Source organism: Oncorhynchus masou, chromosome 18 (genome assembly GCF_036934945.1).
Source record: "Oncorhynchus masou masou isolate Uvic2021 chromosome 18, UVic_Omas_1.1, whole genome shotgun sequence".
NCBI lineage: Eukaryota > Metazoa > Chordata > Actinopteri > Salmoniformes > Salmonidae > Oncorhynchus > Oncorhynchus masou.
The window spans coordinates 22,134,373-22,149,112 of NC_088229.1; the positions used below are offsets into that span (position 1 = coordinate 22,134,373).

Below are 14,740 nucleotides of genomic sequence, written 5' to 3' on the forward strand. Positions count from 1 at the left end.
CATTCAAACCAGGCAGTTGATGTCCTCAACCGTGTTTCGTTAAATTATTAATATGAGTGAACATTGGCAAGATTGTTTCCAACAGAGCGTCATTACATTGCAACAGTTCATTGTCGTTGTTTATCATTATTAGGGACAGTGTATTTCTTTAGGAATACGCCATAGTTGCCATAGTTTCCTGGCTCATCAAAGACTGTACAAACTCTGCGTACATCTTTGGTGCACGTACATATTATTTGATTTGTAAATCATATTGATTAGGTTTAAACATAAAGCTGCATCAAACATGTTGTACCAAGTCAGCGTAGCTGCACACGTGGGCGGGATCAATAGTGTCATATGATTCAACAGTTTGACCAATGACATCGATGGCAAGAAGCTAAGGAAGGAAGATAGGAAGGTAGGTTGGTCGGTTGGTGGGTAGATAAGCTGTTGCTGACGTTTTATTCGACGTCTTTATTTACACACGTAATGGAAAATGATGTGGTTTGAATTGCATTTAGAGAATTAAACAAAATCAGTTTGCTAAGTAACATTTGAGAGCTGGGCGTCCAATTATGTCTCAAAGACATGGCTAGCAAGGTAGCTAGTTAACGCCGTTTTCTTTCTCACTGTCAAAGCTAGCAGGCTCCATCTGATGATGGCGTCTGTTGCTAGCTAGCTGACTATGACTTAGTAACTAGCGACCCTCTGAACACACTACACTGCCCAATGCAGGCTTTCTTTGTCACTGTCTTTGAGACATTTATCGCTTGATTAATGTTGATCTAGCTGGCAGTGTTCTGTACCAGCCAATAACTCGACCGTCTGGACTCTGGAGGCGAAAATTATTAGCCATCGTGTAGCCTACTCCCCTACCATTTATATAGGTATGATGTTTATGTGTTTATAGATAGCTGACATCTGCCCTGGCCGTGGCTTCCCCTCTACCTTGACTGTTTGCGGAATGGCTGCAGTTTGGCAGCAGGTGTTGGCAGTGGACGCAAGGTAAGACTCATTCAATAAACTGGTGGCATGGCATTGCCTGGTGGCCTCAGTACTGATACAAATACGTTTACTGATACACATCTTGCGTTGATTGCTGTCTAGGGCTAGCCTGGATAAATCAGACTGACCGCTGCTGAAACAATGGTGAGTGCAGAAGTCAGTCTGGTTAAACCAGGCTTGCCAAGCACCTTGATTGTAATTTAACTGCTGTTTGTATTAGTAAAAAGTGATACTTGAATAATGAATGACTCCATGTTATGTAGAGCTTATACAGCAGTCTGCTGTCCAGGCAAAAAATAATCTAAGGAATTGTTTGTCTCTCTCACTTCCCCCGATCCCTTTCACAGGTACAATGCATACCGCACGCCTACGTTCCCACAGTTCCGCACGCAATACATCCGGCGGCGCAGCCAGCTACTCAGGGAAAATGCCAAGTGTGGCTTTGAGCCGGGGCTGCGCAGGCATTACCTGAGGCTGCGCAGCCAGCTGCTAGCCCTGCGCTACGGGCCCCTGTCTGAGCAGAGCAGCTTCAGGGCCAGCAGTGTGCGCAGCTCCCGCACCACACTGGACCGCATGGAGGTTAGACTGAGAGCAAGGAGCAGAGGGAAAGAGAGAGGCAGACAAAGACAATAGGCTATTGTCAATACACATTAGGTCAGTTGAGATGGTTGGAGGCAGACAGATGGCGTAACTGACACTAATAAGGATGCGTAGTAGGCACACTAAACTGACCACTTTAGTTGGGAGGAATAGATGGATTTCAAAGAGTTGGTGAGTTCATATAGGCCTACTTTTGTCTCTGGCTAAGATTATTTGTTTTTTATATGGACAGCAAGTTCCTCACTCACTACTTATGGTTTTCTATCTACCTATTTCTCCTTCTCTACTTCCCTCTTTCTTGACAGGATTTTGAGGAGGACCCCCGTGCTCAGGGGGCTCGTGGTCACCGTCGATCTGTGAGCAGAGGCTCCTACCAGCTTCAGGCCCAGATGAACAGGGCAGTCTATGATGAGAGGTAACCCCAGGAACCTCTTGCTCAACCCTACTGACCCCATTCATATTTTAGTTTCTGCTTTTGAAACACTGCATTGTTTTTTATCTTTATTAGCACAGAATTTCCTTGAGTGATGGTCCGATTTGTAATAAATTATTCTCCCTGATTGATAATGTGGGTGTGCAGGACCCCAGGTGCCTTGGTGCCAACCTCTGTGGCGGAAGCTAGCCGTGCCATGGCTGGGGACACCACTCTGAGCGAGAACTATGCTTTTGCTGGCATGCACCACATATTCGACCAACATGTGGACTCTGCAGGTGAGTGGAAAGTACAGTATGTGATGGCAAGATCAGTGCATGGAGAGAGTATTTCTGTGTCTTATTCTCAGACTGTGTTGGGTTCCCTCCTTTCTAGTTCCACGGCTGCAGTTTGCTAATGATGACAAGCACCTCCTAGCCTGCTGCTCATTGGACGGCACCCTGTCCATCATGATCCTGTCCCCGTCCCCGCCCAGTGTGAAGGTCGTCCTGAAGGGTCATGCAGGTCCCGTCACCGACTTTGCTTGGTCCCTTAGCAACGACGTCATCGTGTCAACATCAAAGGATGGAACACTGCGTATTTGGAACACGGAGGATGGGAGGTGTATCCGTGAGGTCAGAGACCCGGAAGCTAGCGAACTGCTTTGCTGCACCTTCCAGCCCATGAATAACAACCTCACAGTGGTGAGTCATAGTAGAAGCTCAGACAAAGTTTAACTCATACCCACACAATATCCACACTAGCATATCACTTAGAATACATGGCCAAGGCCAATACATTGCTTTATTCTTAGTGGTATGCTAGCTGTCCCTACAATGACCAAACTCTCTTCCTTATGGCTTTCCTGACCTTTACCAATGCTCACTCTGACTTCTGTTCAGGTAGGGAACAGTAAGCACCTCCTGCAGGTGGTGAACATCTCCACTGGGAAGAAGGTGAAGGGGGGTTCCAGTAAGCTGACGGGACGGGTACTGTCTATGTCCTTTGATGCCCCTGGGAGGATCCTTTGGGCCGGGGACGACAGGGGCAGCGTCTTCTCCTTCCTGTTTGACATGGCCACAGGTATACTGAGGAAAAACATGCCTACTTTTGATTCATTCATAATAATTGTATTAATGAAACCCAAAGTGCTAGGCCACAAGTATGGGACAGACAAGTGTTGTGTGTGTGACAACTCTGAATTTCAACTCATAGGGAAGCTGACCAAAGCCAAGCGGCTTGTGGTGAGTGAGGGCAGCCCAATCTGCAGCATATCTGCCCGCTCCTGGATCAGTAGAGAGGCTCGAGACCCCTCCCTGCTGATAAATGCCTGTGTCAACAAACTGCTACTCTACAGGTCTGTCAGAGAGAGCCAGAGAACTACTCGTGCTCCATTAGCTCCTTAATGCTTTTGTTCAGTATACATATACTGAACAAAAAATATATAAATGCCACATGCAACAATTTCAACGACCTTACTGAGTAACAGTTCATATAAGGAAATCAGTCAATTGAAATTATTTAATTAGGTCCCAATCTATAGATTTCACATGAGTGGGCAGGGGCAAAGCCATGAATGGGCCTGTGAGTGCATAGGCTCACCCACTGGGGAGCAAGGCCCAGACAATCAGAATGAATATATATATAAATAAAAATCCTCAGTTTCATCAGCAGTCCGGGTAGCTGATCAGACGATCCCGCAGGTGAAAAAGACGGATGTGGAGGTCCTGGGCAGGCATGGTTACACGTGGTTTGAGGTTGTGAGGCTGGTTGGATGTACTGCAAAATTCTCTAAAACGAAGTTGGAGACGCTTATGGTAGAGAAATTAATATTAAATTCTCTGACAACAGCTCTGTTGGAAATTACTGCGGTCAGCATGCCAATTGCATGCTCCCTCAACTTGAGACACCTGTGGCTTTGTGTTGTGTGACAAAACTGCACATTTTAGAGTGGCCTTTTATTGTCCCCAGCACAAGGTGCACTTTTATAATCATGCTGTTTAATTAGCTTCTTGATATGCCACGCCTGTGAATATCTTGGCAAAGACATGCTCACTAACAGGGATTTAAACAAATTTCTTCACAACATTTGAGAGTAATAAGCTTTCTGTGCATATGGAACATTTCTGGGATATTTGATTTCAGTTCATAAAACATGTGACCAACAATTTACATGTTACGTTTATATTTTTGGTCAGTATAGCTTGATTAACTGTGTCGTGCCCTGGAATGTGTGTATGTTATATCATTCATGTACTGTGTGCTGTTGATTTGAACAAGGAGAGCATGATCCACTCTGCACATTGCATGCTGAGTTGAGTTTGACTGGTTCTCTGTTCCTCTCGTCTTTATAGAGTGGTGGATAATGAAGGCACTCTGCAGCTTAAGAGGAGCTTCCCCATCAAGCATGGCTCTCAGCCCCTTCACAGCATCTTCTGCCCTCTCATGTCCTTCAGACAGGGCGCCTGTGTTGGTATGAGCCCTTCAGCCTTACTCTGACTTTCACTCTATCTGCTATAAATGGGATAAATGAAAGTGCACCACACTTAAGAACATTGATTGTGTACTGGTTGCCGGTACATCAATTCACTGAAGCCATAGTGTAGTTACTATATGTAACCATCTTCACTCAGTTATAGCAGGTCATAACAATCAGTTAAAAGCAATGTTCCCTCTAATTTGTTTCGGCACTGAGCAAATTTCAGGTCTGCTGAATTCTGTGCAATTTCCAGCATGCGTTTACTGTGAACATTGAGGCTGTTCCCACTTTAAGTTACAGTTTGAATAGTGGCCATGCAGGTTTCTGTGGCTATTTGATCATAATGTATACCATCAAAACTATGGGGAAAAGCATCCCATAACATTTTAACATGGAAATAGCTGTTTTATCATTCAGACTACAGTAGCAGCCACTGTGTGGTGTTCAATGTAGGCCTACATTCCATGAGACTTGGAAAAAACATGCAGGGCTTGACAGTAACCTGTTAATCCACTTGTCCTTCAGACAAGGAGCTGACTGAAAATGTTTTCTTTTATGCAAGAAACCACTTTACAAAATAAAATGCATTATTATTCCCATACCATTTTTACAGAGAATCAAACAAATTATACTACCCTCTGCATATTGGCTACTTAGCTTGTTCAACCCTGTCTCAAAATACAACACTGCCACTTTACCGGACTGGCTTTTCAAAGATGTTTTCTGCTCTCTTGAAGCAATCACTCCACTTTTGCTGACTACAAATGATCTATAACTGGGCTAATAATTCACTAACTAGCAAAGGACATGAACAAAATGTGAACACAGGGCTCCATGCACCTCTTGCTTTGATCTCTAAGCAAGTGCATCTACTCATGACCGCTCATGCTATAAACACAGTTCAGTTCAAAGTAAATGGCACAGATCCATATATGGCAATGGTTTATTTGCATATAGGCCTACTGCAGCTCTAGTTGTTTATGCCGTTCAGGCTGAGTAGTGCGTGTCAGTGCAATAGAGTCCTACCCCAATGCATTATTCCTACAATAAAATGTGTTGCATTGAAAGTGGCTTATGCATTGTTGTTCGGGACATTTTTGTAAATTATATTTCCATATTTTTAGCTAGGCTATATGATCACTCCGAAAGTAGATCTGCTGTTGTGTTACTTGTGAGGCACAGCTGAGTGAGCATACATTTAAATAATTTGCTTTTTATTTTAATTTGACTTGGCTGATGGTGCCTGCATCTGATGGTCTGTCTCAGTGGAGGGAGAGAGCAGCAGACTGCGGGTCCACCTCTCAACATCCCTCCTCTCTCCCTTTCCTCCACTGACATTGACCAAAAAGGCACACCGTCTTCCAGCTGATGTGGAAACTCGAGTCGCACTGCATTATTTCTGCCTCATGCACAAATTCATGTTACTCCATGAACAGAGAAAGTGAAATGTTCTTCTATATTAATAAAGACCCAAGCCGCTAATAATATCAAGGCAAGCCTATAGATACGTTTTCCTACTCATTCTTTGGAAGATGGGCTCCCGAGTGGCCCAGTGGTTTAAGGTGATACAGACGACTCCAGGCTGTATCACAACCGGCCGCAATTGGGAGACGCACAATTGGCCCAGTGTTACTGCTGGACTGCTTGTTGTAGCACTGAGTGGAAATGGGAAGAACGTATACTTTTATGTATTCAACACTTTTATAAGCCAAACTTCAAAATTAACTCACAAACAAAAACAGGAGCTCTTTGCTGTATTTGTTGACCGTATCTCACTAATCATCTCTTTTAACGTTTTGAAATCTCACAGAATCAACTTTGCTGTAGCTTTCTTTTATGTCTGCTACGTTACTGCAGACATGGTAATCTGAACCATCCGATTGCCCAGCGGTAGGCCTATAGTGCACTTGATTTGCTCTCTGGGCCCACCTGGAAGGCAGAGTTTGTACCTTCAGACACATGACATGGTTTAAAATTCACAACAGTTTGCCTACCCGGCGTGCAGTTTAGAGGAAACTTTGTTTATAAGATTGATTTTCACAAGTATTCTCTCTCTTCCCTATTTTTCTCTTCCTTTCCACACCTTTTCTCCACTCTGTATCCCAGTGACTGGCAGTGAGGATGCCTGTGTCTACTTCTTCGATGTGGAACGCAACACTAAGGCCATAGTCAACAAGCTGCAGGGTCACGGTGGCCCAGTACTGGATGTCAGCTTCAACTGTGACGAGAGCTTGCTGGCTTCTGCAGACTCCACTGGCATGGTTATCATCTGGAGGCGGGAGCAGAAGTGACCAACCACCAAAAGCTTCCTTCCATGCACTACAAAAAAAGCAACTACCACTTTGAACCATCCAATCACTAGAATGCTAAATACAAGGGGCAGGGAAAGGATAAATGTGTTTTTAAGGCTGGGATTTAGTGGTTACTGTGAGTGTGGTCCCCGCGAACGCAGAAAAATAGCCTTTTTAAATATAGTCAACTAAGTGCGATCTAATTGAATCCCTGTCTAGGTTTTCAACGTAAAAGGGAGCACTGCTCCTCACTGAGGGTCTTGGGAGGTTTGCATGTGTCAAGTAGGACCTGTAATAGTGCTAACTACTTATTGTAAAGCATTAATATAGCAAAATGCAATACAGTAGTATTAAATGACAGCCTTCCTTTAAAGTTGCCCATTTTCCTTCAATCATTCCCATGTTTATTGTTCTACTGATGTGCATGGCTTTCTATCAAGAACCCATCATAGAAATCAGTACTGACATGTTGGAATAACTACTGTGTGTGTATTGGAATAACTACTGTGTGTGTATATATTTAACCCAACAACAACAAAAACTTGATGGAAACTCAAAGAACACCTTGTGTGTTTGAGAATTTGTGTGTTTGTATGTGCCTGTGGTGTCATTTTAATGTCATGGTTGCAAAGAAATATAATATATTTATGATATGCACATACTGAATAAAGTAGCCACTGTACATCTCACAGAGTTGAGTGTTAGTGTTACAATAGAGCTAGCCAGCTTGTAGTTAAAAAGGAAATGTGTTACCTCTGGATCATACAACCATTACAAAGGGGGAAAGAATAGGGTTTTGGGAAGAACGAAAATAAGGTGTGAGGTTAAGACAGGTTTAGGAGCACTTACACGTTTTGCTCTATTAGATATCAGGTAACTTGACCATTATGAAGCCTTTGTGCTTTTTCTGATTACATAAATGCTTCAAAATTCACAAAAAAATACGTTCGCTGATTAAAATGATCTCATGGAACAACACGTTAAAGCGCTCTACGCCTGTTTTTACCATAGACCTTATTTTCCGCGTTTATCCTAAAACCCTACAAAAACTACATTTTCCTATAGGCTTTGTCCAAAGAACCATGGCAGAGTTTGTGCCTACAAAAAAGACGCCATTACTATTGCTCTGTCGCAAAGTTTAAATGTTTATGTTTTTCCACACGTGCGCTAGAAGTCTATTGGTCATTTGAGCTGCCTGTCATTCTATAATCGGATCCAACCATTGGCTAGTTAGACTTCCTGGGATTTTGGCGGTGGAGTAAACATGGAGGAAGATTTAAAAGGTAATTCTAGGGAAAATGTTGGATTTTGCTTACTTTCCTTCCGTAACAATAGCGGTTATACGACAATCATGCTTTAAAAAGAAATACCATATAACGCGGAGTTGATTAGCGAAATGATGATGCACCACAGTTTGAGATATTTGTCGAATTTAGCCAGCTACTGTGGCTATTTCGCAATCAATGGTCGTAGCTATGCCATGCTGATTGTTTGATTTTCATTGATAAACAATAGTGACTATATCTGCTATCACATTTTAAATAGTTAGCAACCTTGCTACTTAACGTTATGCACATAATGTTGAACATGTTGATAACTAAATGGAGTTATGATAGTTGTTGATCGAAGCGACCACAGTTGTGTTCTTTGTGTAACATTAGCTAACGTTAATTAACTGGCTTGTCACTCACTGCAGGGTGCCAAGTTGTATGTAAAGTGACAACGAGCCATTTGCAGGCACTCTGTCGTCATGAAGGGATTGTGTGCTTGGATCTGGGGGTCAACAGGAAACAAATGCACAACTTCGAAGTGGAGTACCTATGTGACTACAAGAGGACACTTGTTCCTGGTAGGAAGACAGCCAATGCCACAGGAGTACCAAAGGTTAGAACAAGTTCTAGCTAAACTTTGGATTGATTTTGGTAGCTAGATATTCAATTGATCCAGCTTGCAGTGCTATACTCTGACGGACATCACAGGCAACATGAACTTGTTCTTTTCAGTTCTTAACTGATGTGGTGCTGTCACTGAAAGCATCCATCTGTACTTGAGAGAGAGAGAGAACTGCTCCCCTGCTCCAACCTCCAACCTGTATGTGTATGTGTGTCTTTCGGAGGGGTTGGGATAAAGCCGGAAGTCACATTTCTGTTGGCCTTGTGTACAATTGGACGTCTAAAGTGATCTTTGTCTACCTTGTCATAGGGGCGCCTGAGTTCAGTATGACTCCTTTCAACTGCTGTTTTTCTTCCTAGGAGCAAGAGTTCTACTTGGTTAAATGGAAGGGTCAACCAGATCACATGAACACCTGGGAGCCGAGGAAAAACCTGCGGTGTGTGGAGCTTCTACGTCAGTTCTGGGACGATGTCTTCCTGGAGCTGCAGAGACAGAAAAAGACTGTAGTCCCCAACCGGTTTGAAACAGAGCTGTCCTCTTACCTGGAGCAGAGGGCCAGGCATAGGCAGAGCCTGCAGAGGTGGGAGGCCCAGATCAACAGTGTTGGAGGCCTCACCAAACGCATCCTGGTCCGCAACCGTGTGGACTTGGAGGGCCCTCCGAATAACTTCACCTACATCAACAACTACAAGGTGTGCAAGGGCTTGTATATCACCAGTACTTTGTATCAATGACATGTTTCAACTAGTGATGTTGCCCTCTTTATGCCTGCGGTATTATGCATCAGCAATAGAGTACAAATATACGCTACCGGTCAAAAGTTTTAGAACACCTACTCATTCAAGGGTTTTAATTTATTTTTTACTATTTTCTACATTGTAGAATAATAGTGAGGACATCAAAACTATGCAATAACACATATGGAATCGTGTAGTAACCAAAATAGTGTTTATTTGAGATTATTTAAATAGCCCCCCTTTGCCTTGATGACAGCTTTGCACACTCTTGGCATTCTCTTAACCAGCTTCATCAGGTAGTCACGTGGAATGGATTTCAATTAACAGGTGTGCTTTCTTAAAAGTTAATTTGTAAATTTTCTTTCCTTCTTAATGTGTTTGAGCCAATCAGTTGTGTTGTGATAAGGTAGGGGGTGTATACAGCCCTTTTTGGTTAAAGACCAAGTCCATATTATGACAAGAACAGCTCAAATAAGCAAAGAGAAACGACAGTCCATCATTGACTGACATTCATGTCTTAAAGTAATCTGGAAAATGTCAAGAACTTTGAACGTTTCATGTGCAGTTACAAAAACCATCAAGCACTGTGATGAAACTGGCTCTCATGAGGATCACCACAGGAATGGAAGACCCAGAGTTACCTCTGCTGCAGAGGATAAGTTCATTAGTTACCAGCCTCTGAAATTGCAGTTCAAATAAATGCTTCACAGATTTCAAGTAACAGACACATCCAACATCTACTGTTCAGAGGAGACTGTGTGAATCAGGCCTTCATGGTCAAATTGCTGCAAAGAAACCACCACTACTAAAGAACACCAATAATAAGAAGAGACTTGCTTGGGCCAACAAACATGAGCAATGGACATTAGACTGGTGGAAATGTTGTTCTTTGGTCTGGAGTCCAAATTTGAGTTTTTTTGTTCCAACTGCCTTGTCTTTGTGAGACACGGTATGGGTGAACAGATCTCCGCATGCGTATGGGTGAACTGATCTCCGCATGCGTAGTTCCCACCATGAAGCATGGAGGAGAAGGTGTGATTGTGTGGGGGTGCTTTGCTGGTGACACTGTATGATTTATTTATAATTCAAGGCACTCTTAACCAGCATGACTACCACAGCGTTCTGCAGCGATACGCAATTCCATCTGGTTTGCACTTAGTCCCACTATCGTTTGTTTTTCAACAGGACAATGACGCAACACACCTCTGGGCTGTGTAAGGGCTATTTGACCAAGAAGGAAAGTGATGGCATGCTGTATCAGATGACCTGGCCTCCACAATCCCCCGTCCTGAACCAAACTGAGATGGTTTGGGATTAGTTGGACCGCAGAGTGCAGGAAATTCAGCCAACAAGTGCTCCGCATATGTGGGAACTCCTTCAAGACTATTGGAAATGCATTCCAGGTGAAGCTTGTTGAGAGAATGCCAAGAGTGTGCAAAGCTGTCACCAAGGCAAAGGATGGCTATTTGAAGAATCTAAAATAAATTTTGATTTTTTTTTTACACTTTATGGTTACTCCATGATTCCATATGTGTTATTTTATAGTTTAAATATCTTTACTATTATTCTATAATGTAGAAAAAAGTTTTAAATAAAGAAAAACCCTTGAATGAGTAGGTGTTCTAAAACTTTTGCCCGGTAGTGTATATAGAAATCAAAGCTTTTTTCCTAGGTGGGTGAGGGCATTTCGATGATGACGATGGCAGTGGGGTGTGAGTGCACCAACTGTTTGGAGAACCCTGTGGGTGGTTGCTGCCCAGGAGTGTCGGGACATGGCTTTGCCTACAACGAGTGTGGGCAGGTGAAGGTTAAGCCTGGGGAGCCCATCTATGAGTGCAACAATATGTGTCGCTGTGGACCAAACTGCCCCAACAGAGTGGTACAGAGAGGTATCCAACATATCCTCTGCATCTTCAAAACAGACAACGGGCGGGGGTGGGGAGTACGGACCTCTGAGCGTATCAGAAAGCATTCCTTTGTCATGGAGTATGTTGGAGAGGTAAATAAGACAACTGATTATAGAGACCACATATTTGGTGCTCGGTTTCTATTATCAGTAACATTTGACAAGCGAACATCAACATACTAACTCGTAGACTTCATCTCATTCAGGACTTGGTGTATCCTGGCTGTGTTATAGTGTAGGGTGGTTCTCTCTTGTGATTGGCTGTTCTGTGTCCCATCCAGATCATCACTACAGAGGAGGCAGAGAGGCGGGGTCAGGTCTATGACAGACAGGGAGCAACGTACCTGTTTGATCTGGACTATGTGGAGGATGAGTACACTATTGATGCTGCTCACTATGGAAATGTATCCCACTTCATCAACCACAGTGTGAGTAGTTCAAGTTCCATTTATTGCCGTTTGTAGGCACAAGTACATAGCCTTATCACAGAGAAATTCCAATCTAGCCTATGTTTGAGTGTCCTAAAAATAGATAAAAAATCATCTTCACCTTTCCTACCTCTATCCCACAGTGCAACCCTAACCTGCAGGTGTATAACGTATTCATAGACAACCTGGATGAGCGACTGCCACGTCTGGCTTTCTTCTCAAACCGTGCTATCAGCGCTGGGGAAGAGCTCACCTTCGACTACAATATGCAGAGTAGGTTTCATCTGATATATCATATCTCCACAGATCCTAAGATCACTGAAATTAAAGATATGGAAATACAGTGAAGAACTGCATTTTTGAGAGGATACAAAATGGAGTAGGAATTCATATGCCTGATATAGAGCAGATGGAAAGGACTCAGGGTAAGACTAAGGACCACCCATTTAGGTCATAGAGCAACCTGTTTCAAGATAACACAATCTATAATTTGGTCTGTCTTCTGTTCTTTTTCTAGTTGATCCAATAGATGTGGAGAGTACAAAGATGGACTCCAATTTCAGCATGACTATTTCACCCAAAAAGGCTTCTCTCGTGACTGGATCACCCAAAAAGGATCCTCTCATGATTGGATCACCCAAAAAGGATCCTCTCATGATTGGATCACCCAAAAAGGATCCTCTCATGATTGGATCACCCAAAAAGGATCCTCTCACGATTGGATCACCCAAAAAGGATCCTCTCACGATTGGATCACCCAAAAAGGATCCTCTCACGATTGGATCACCCAAAAAGGATCCTCTCATGGCTGGATCACCCAAAAAACGAGCGCGCATGGAGTGCAAGTGTGGGACAGACAATTGCAGGGGGTACTTGTTTTAGGGTTGCAGCAAGGACACATTTATACATTTGACTTTTCCAGGATTGTCATCATGACAATTCAAATTTATTTCTGACATTTTAAATGTATACTATGATGTCTGTGAATATTTTGCCCTATTTGATCATAAACTATTCATTAGTGTTTGGGGCATCATTTATTTGTTTCTTACATGTTTAAAAAAAAAAAAAAAAAAAAAAAAAAAAAAAAAAGATGTGGTTTTAGTATATAACACTCAAATCTAAATTGTTTGCTATCCGATCTCATTGAATGTACACTACCTTTCAAAAGTTTGGGGTCACTTAGAAATGTTCTTGTTTTTGAAAGAAAATCACTTTTGTCCACTAATTGATCATTAGAAAACCCTTTCTCAATTATGTTAGCACAGCTGAAAGCGGTTGGTCTGATTAAAGAAGCCATACAACTGGCCTCCTTTAGACTAGTAGAGTATCTGGAGCATCAGCATTTGTGGGTTTGATTACAGGCTCAAAATGGCCAGAAACAAAGGACTTTCTTCTGAAACTCGTCAGTTCATTCTTGTGCTGAGAAATTAAGGCTATTCCATGCGAGAAATTGCCAAGAAACTGGAGCTCTCGTACAGCGCTGTGTACTACTCCCTTCACAGAACAGCGCAAACGGACTCTAACCAGAATAGAAGTGGGAGGCCCCGGTGCACAACTGAGCAAGAAGATAAGCACATTAGTGTCTAGTTTGAGAAACAGATGCCTCACAAGTCCTCAACTGGCAGCTTCACCAAATAGTACCTGCAAAACACCAGTATCAATGTCAACAGTGAAGAGGCGACTCTGAGATGCTGGCCTTCTAGGCATAGTTGCAAACAAAAAGACATCTCAGACTGGCCAATAAGAAGAAAAGATTAAGATTATGAAGGGAGTCGTACACAGTGTTATACGAGATCTTAAGTTTCTTGGCAATTTCTAGCATGGAATAGCCTTCATTTCTCAGAACAAGAATAGACTAGTTTCAGAAGAAAGTCCTTTGTTTCTGGCCATTTTGAGCCTGTAATTGAACCCACAAATGCTGATGCTCCAGATACTCTACTAGTCTAAAGAAGGCCAGTTTTATTGCTTCTTTAATCAGCCCAACTGTTTTCAGCTGTGCTAACATAATTGAGAAAGGGTTTTCTAATGATCAATTAGTCTTTCAAAATGATAACTTGGATTAGCAAACACAACGTGTCATTGGAATACAAGATTATGGTTGCTGATAATGGGCCTGTGTACACCTATGTAGATATTCCATAAAAAATCAGCCATTTCCAGTTATAATAGTCAATTACAACATTAATCATGTCTACACTGTATTTCTGATCCATTTGATGTTATTTTAATGGACGAAATGTGCATTTCTTTCAAAAACAAGGATATTTCTAAGTAACCCCAAACTTTTTTTTCATTGAGGTTGCAATATGTTACAAAGGCCACATTCCAATTGTCGGGAACTCTTCCCAGTGTGCGTTCCAGTCATGTAATTTGACCAGACATTCCATAAAGGATGTCATTCAGTTGCCAAAGCTACACTGTATATTGAGCATGCTACTCATCTTGGTCCAGATCTTTCTGTAAATAAATTTCCTTTTTATTTTTAAGAGTAAAACTAGCTAAATTAATATTTTATTATACCCACTGAATGTTGAGCTCAAGTTGTTTTTCTTTCTTTAATTGCTAAGGATATGGGTCCTATTGAAACTTGAAGTCAGCACTCAGAAGCCAGATCAAAATGCATCAAAAGTAGACTTTATTGGTGAGTGGAAAAACAACTGCCACTTCAAATGCTCTACAAGAGAATATATTACAAAAGAATGCCAGGCCCCTAATCTTCAACCCCAGTTCACTTCTCAGTTTTAGTTTTTTTTTTTGCCTAAAATGACATACCCAAATCTAACTGCCTGTAGCTCAGGACCTGAAGCAAGGATATGCATATTCTTGATACTTTTTGAAAGGAAACACTTTGATGTTTGTGGAAATGTGAAATGAATGTAGGAGACTATAACACATTAGATCTGGTAATAGATAATATGAAGAAAAAAACATGCTTATTTTGTATTTTGTTTGCACCATGGCTTTTGAAATACAAGAGAAAGGCCTTAATGTATTATTCCAGCTG

The 14,740-nt window shown here is 42.2% G+C and overlaps 2 protein-coding genes across 8 annotated transcripts; both read left to right on the forward strand.

Annotated features, from left to right (window-relative positions):
• The first annotated feature begins 378 nt into the window (after positions 1-378).
• On the forward strand, positions 379-7,458 carry LOC135504223 (WD repeat-containing protein 13-like). 4 transcript variants are annotated; one of them, XM_064922584.1, is made up of 10 exons: positions 379-400; positions 893-987; positions 1,335-1,566; positions 1,893-2,002; positions 2,168-2,298; positions 2,396-2,703; positions 2,902-3,082; positions 3,215-3,356; positions 4,354-4,472; positions 6,585-7,458. In XM_064922584.1, exons 2-10 carry the CDS (start codon positions 947-949, stop codon positions 6,767-6,769), a joined length of 1,449 nt encoding a protein of 482 aa, XP_064778656.1. In that variant the 5' UTR covers positions 379-400; positions 893-946; the 3' UTR covers positions 6,770-7,458. The 4 variants fall into 4 exon arrangements, with proteins under 4 accessions (XP_064778656.1, XP_064778655.1, XP_064778658.1 ...); XM_064922583.1 differs by lacking the exon at positions 379-400 and adding an exon at positions 407-582; XM_064922586.1 differs by lacking the exons at positions 379-400; positions 1,335-1,566 and adding an exon at positions 1,090-1,131 and having other exon boundaries at positions 941-987.
• A 404-nt stretch (positions 7,459-7,862) lies between these two features.
• LOC135504224 (histone-lysine N-methyltransferase SUV39H1-like) lies at positions 7,863-14,160 on the forward strand. Of its 4 annotated transcripts, none has more exons than XM_064922589.1 (7): positions 7,863-8,052; positions 8,466-8,618; positions 9,022-9,354; positions 11,072-11,398; positions 11,587-11,733; positions 11,877-12,006; positions 12,251-14,160. In XM_064922589.1, exons 2-7 carry the CDS (start codon positions 8,520-8,522, stop codon positions 12,613-12,615), a joined length of 1,401 nt encoding a protein of 466 aa, XP_064778661.1. In that variant the 5' UTR covers positions 7,863-8,052; positions 8,466-8,519; the 3' UTR covers positions 12,616-14,160. The 4 variants fall into 4 exon arrangements, with proteins under 4 accessions (XP_064778661.1, XP_064778659.1, XP_064778663.1 ...); XM_064922587.1 differs by having other exon boundaries at positions 7,865-8,052; positions 8,466-8,653; XM_064922591.1 differs by lacking the exon at positions 8,466-8,618 and having other exon boundaries at positions 8,023-8,052.
• Positions 14,161-14,740: the final 580 nt, after the last annotated feature.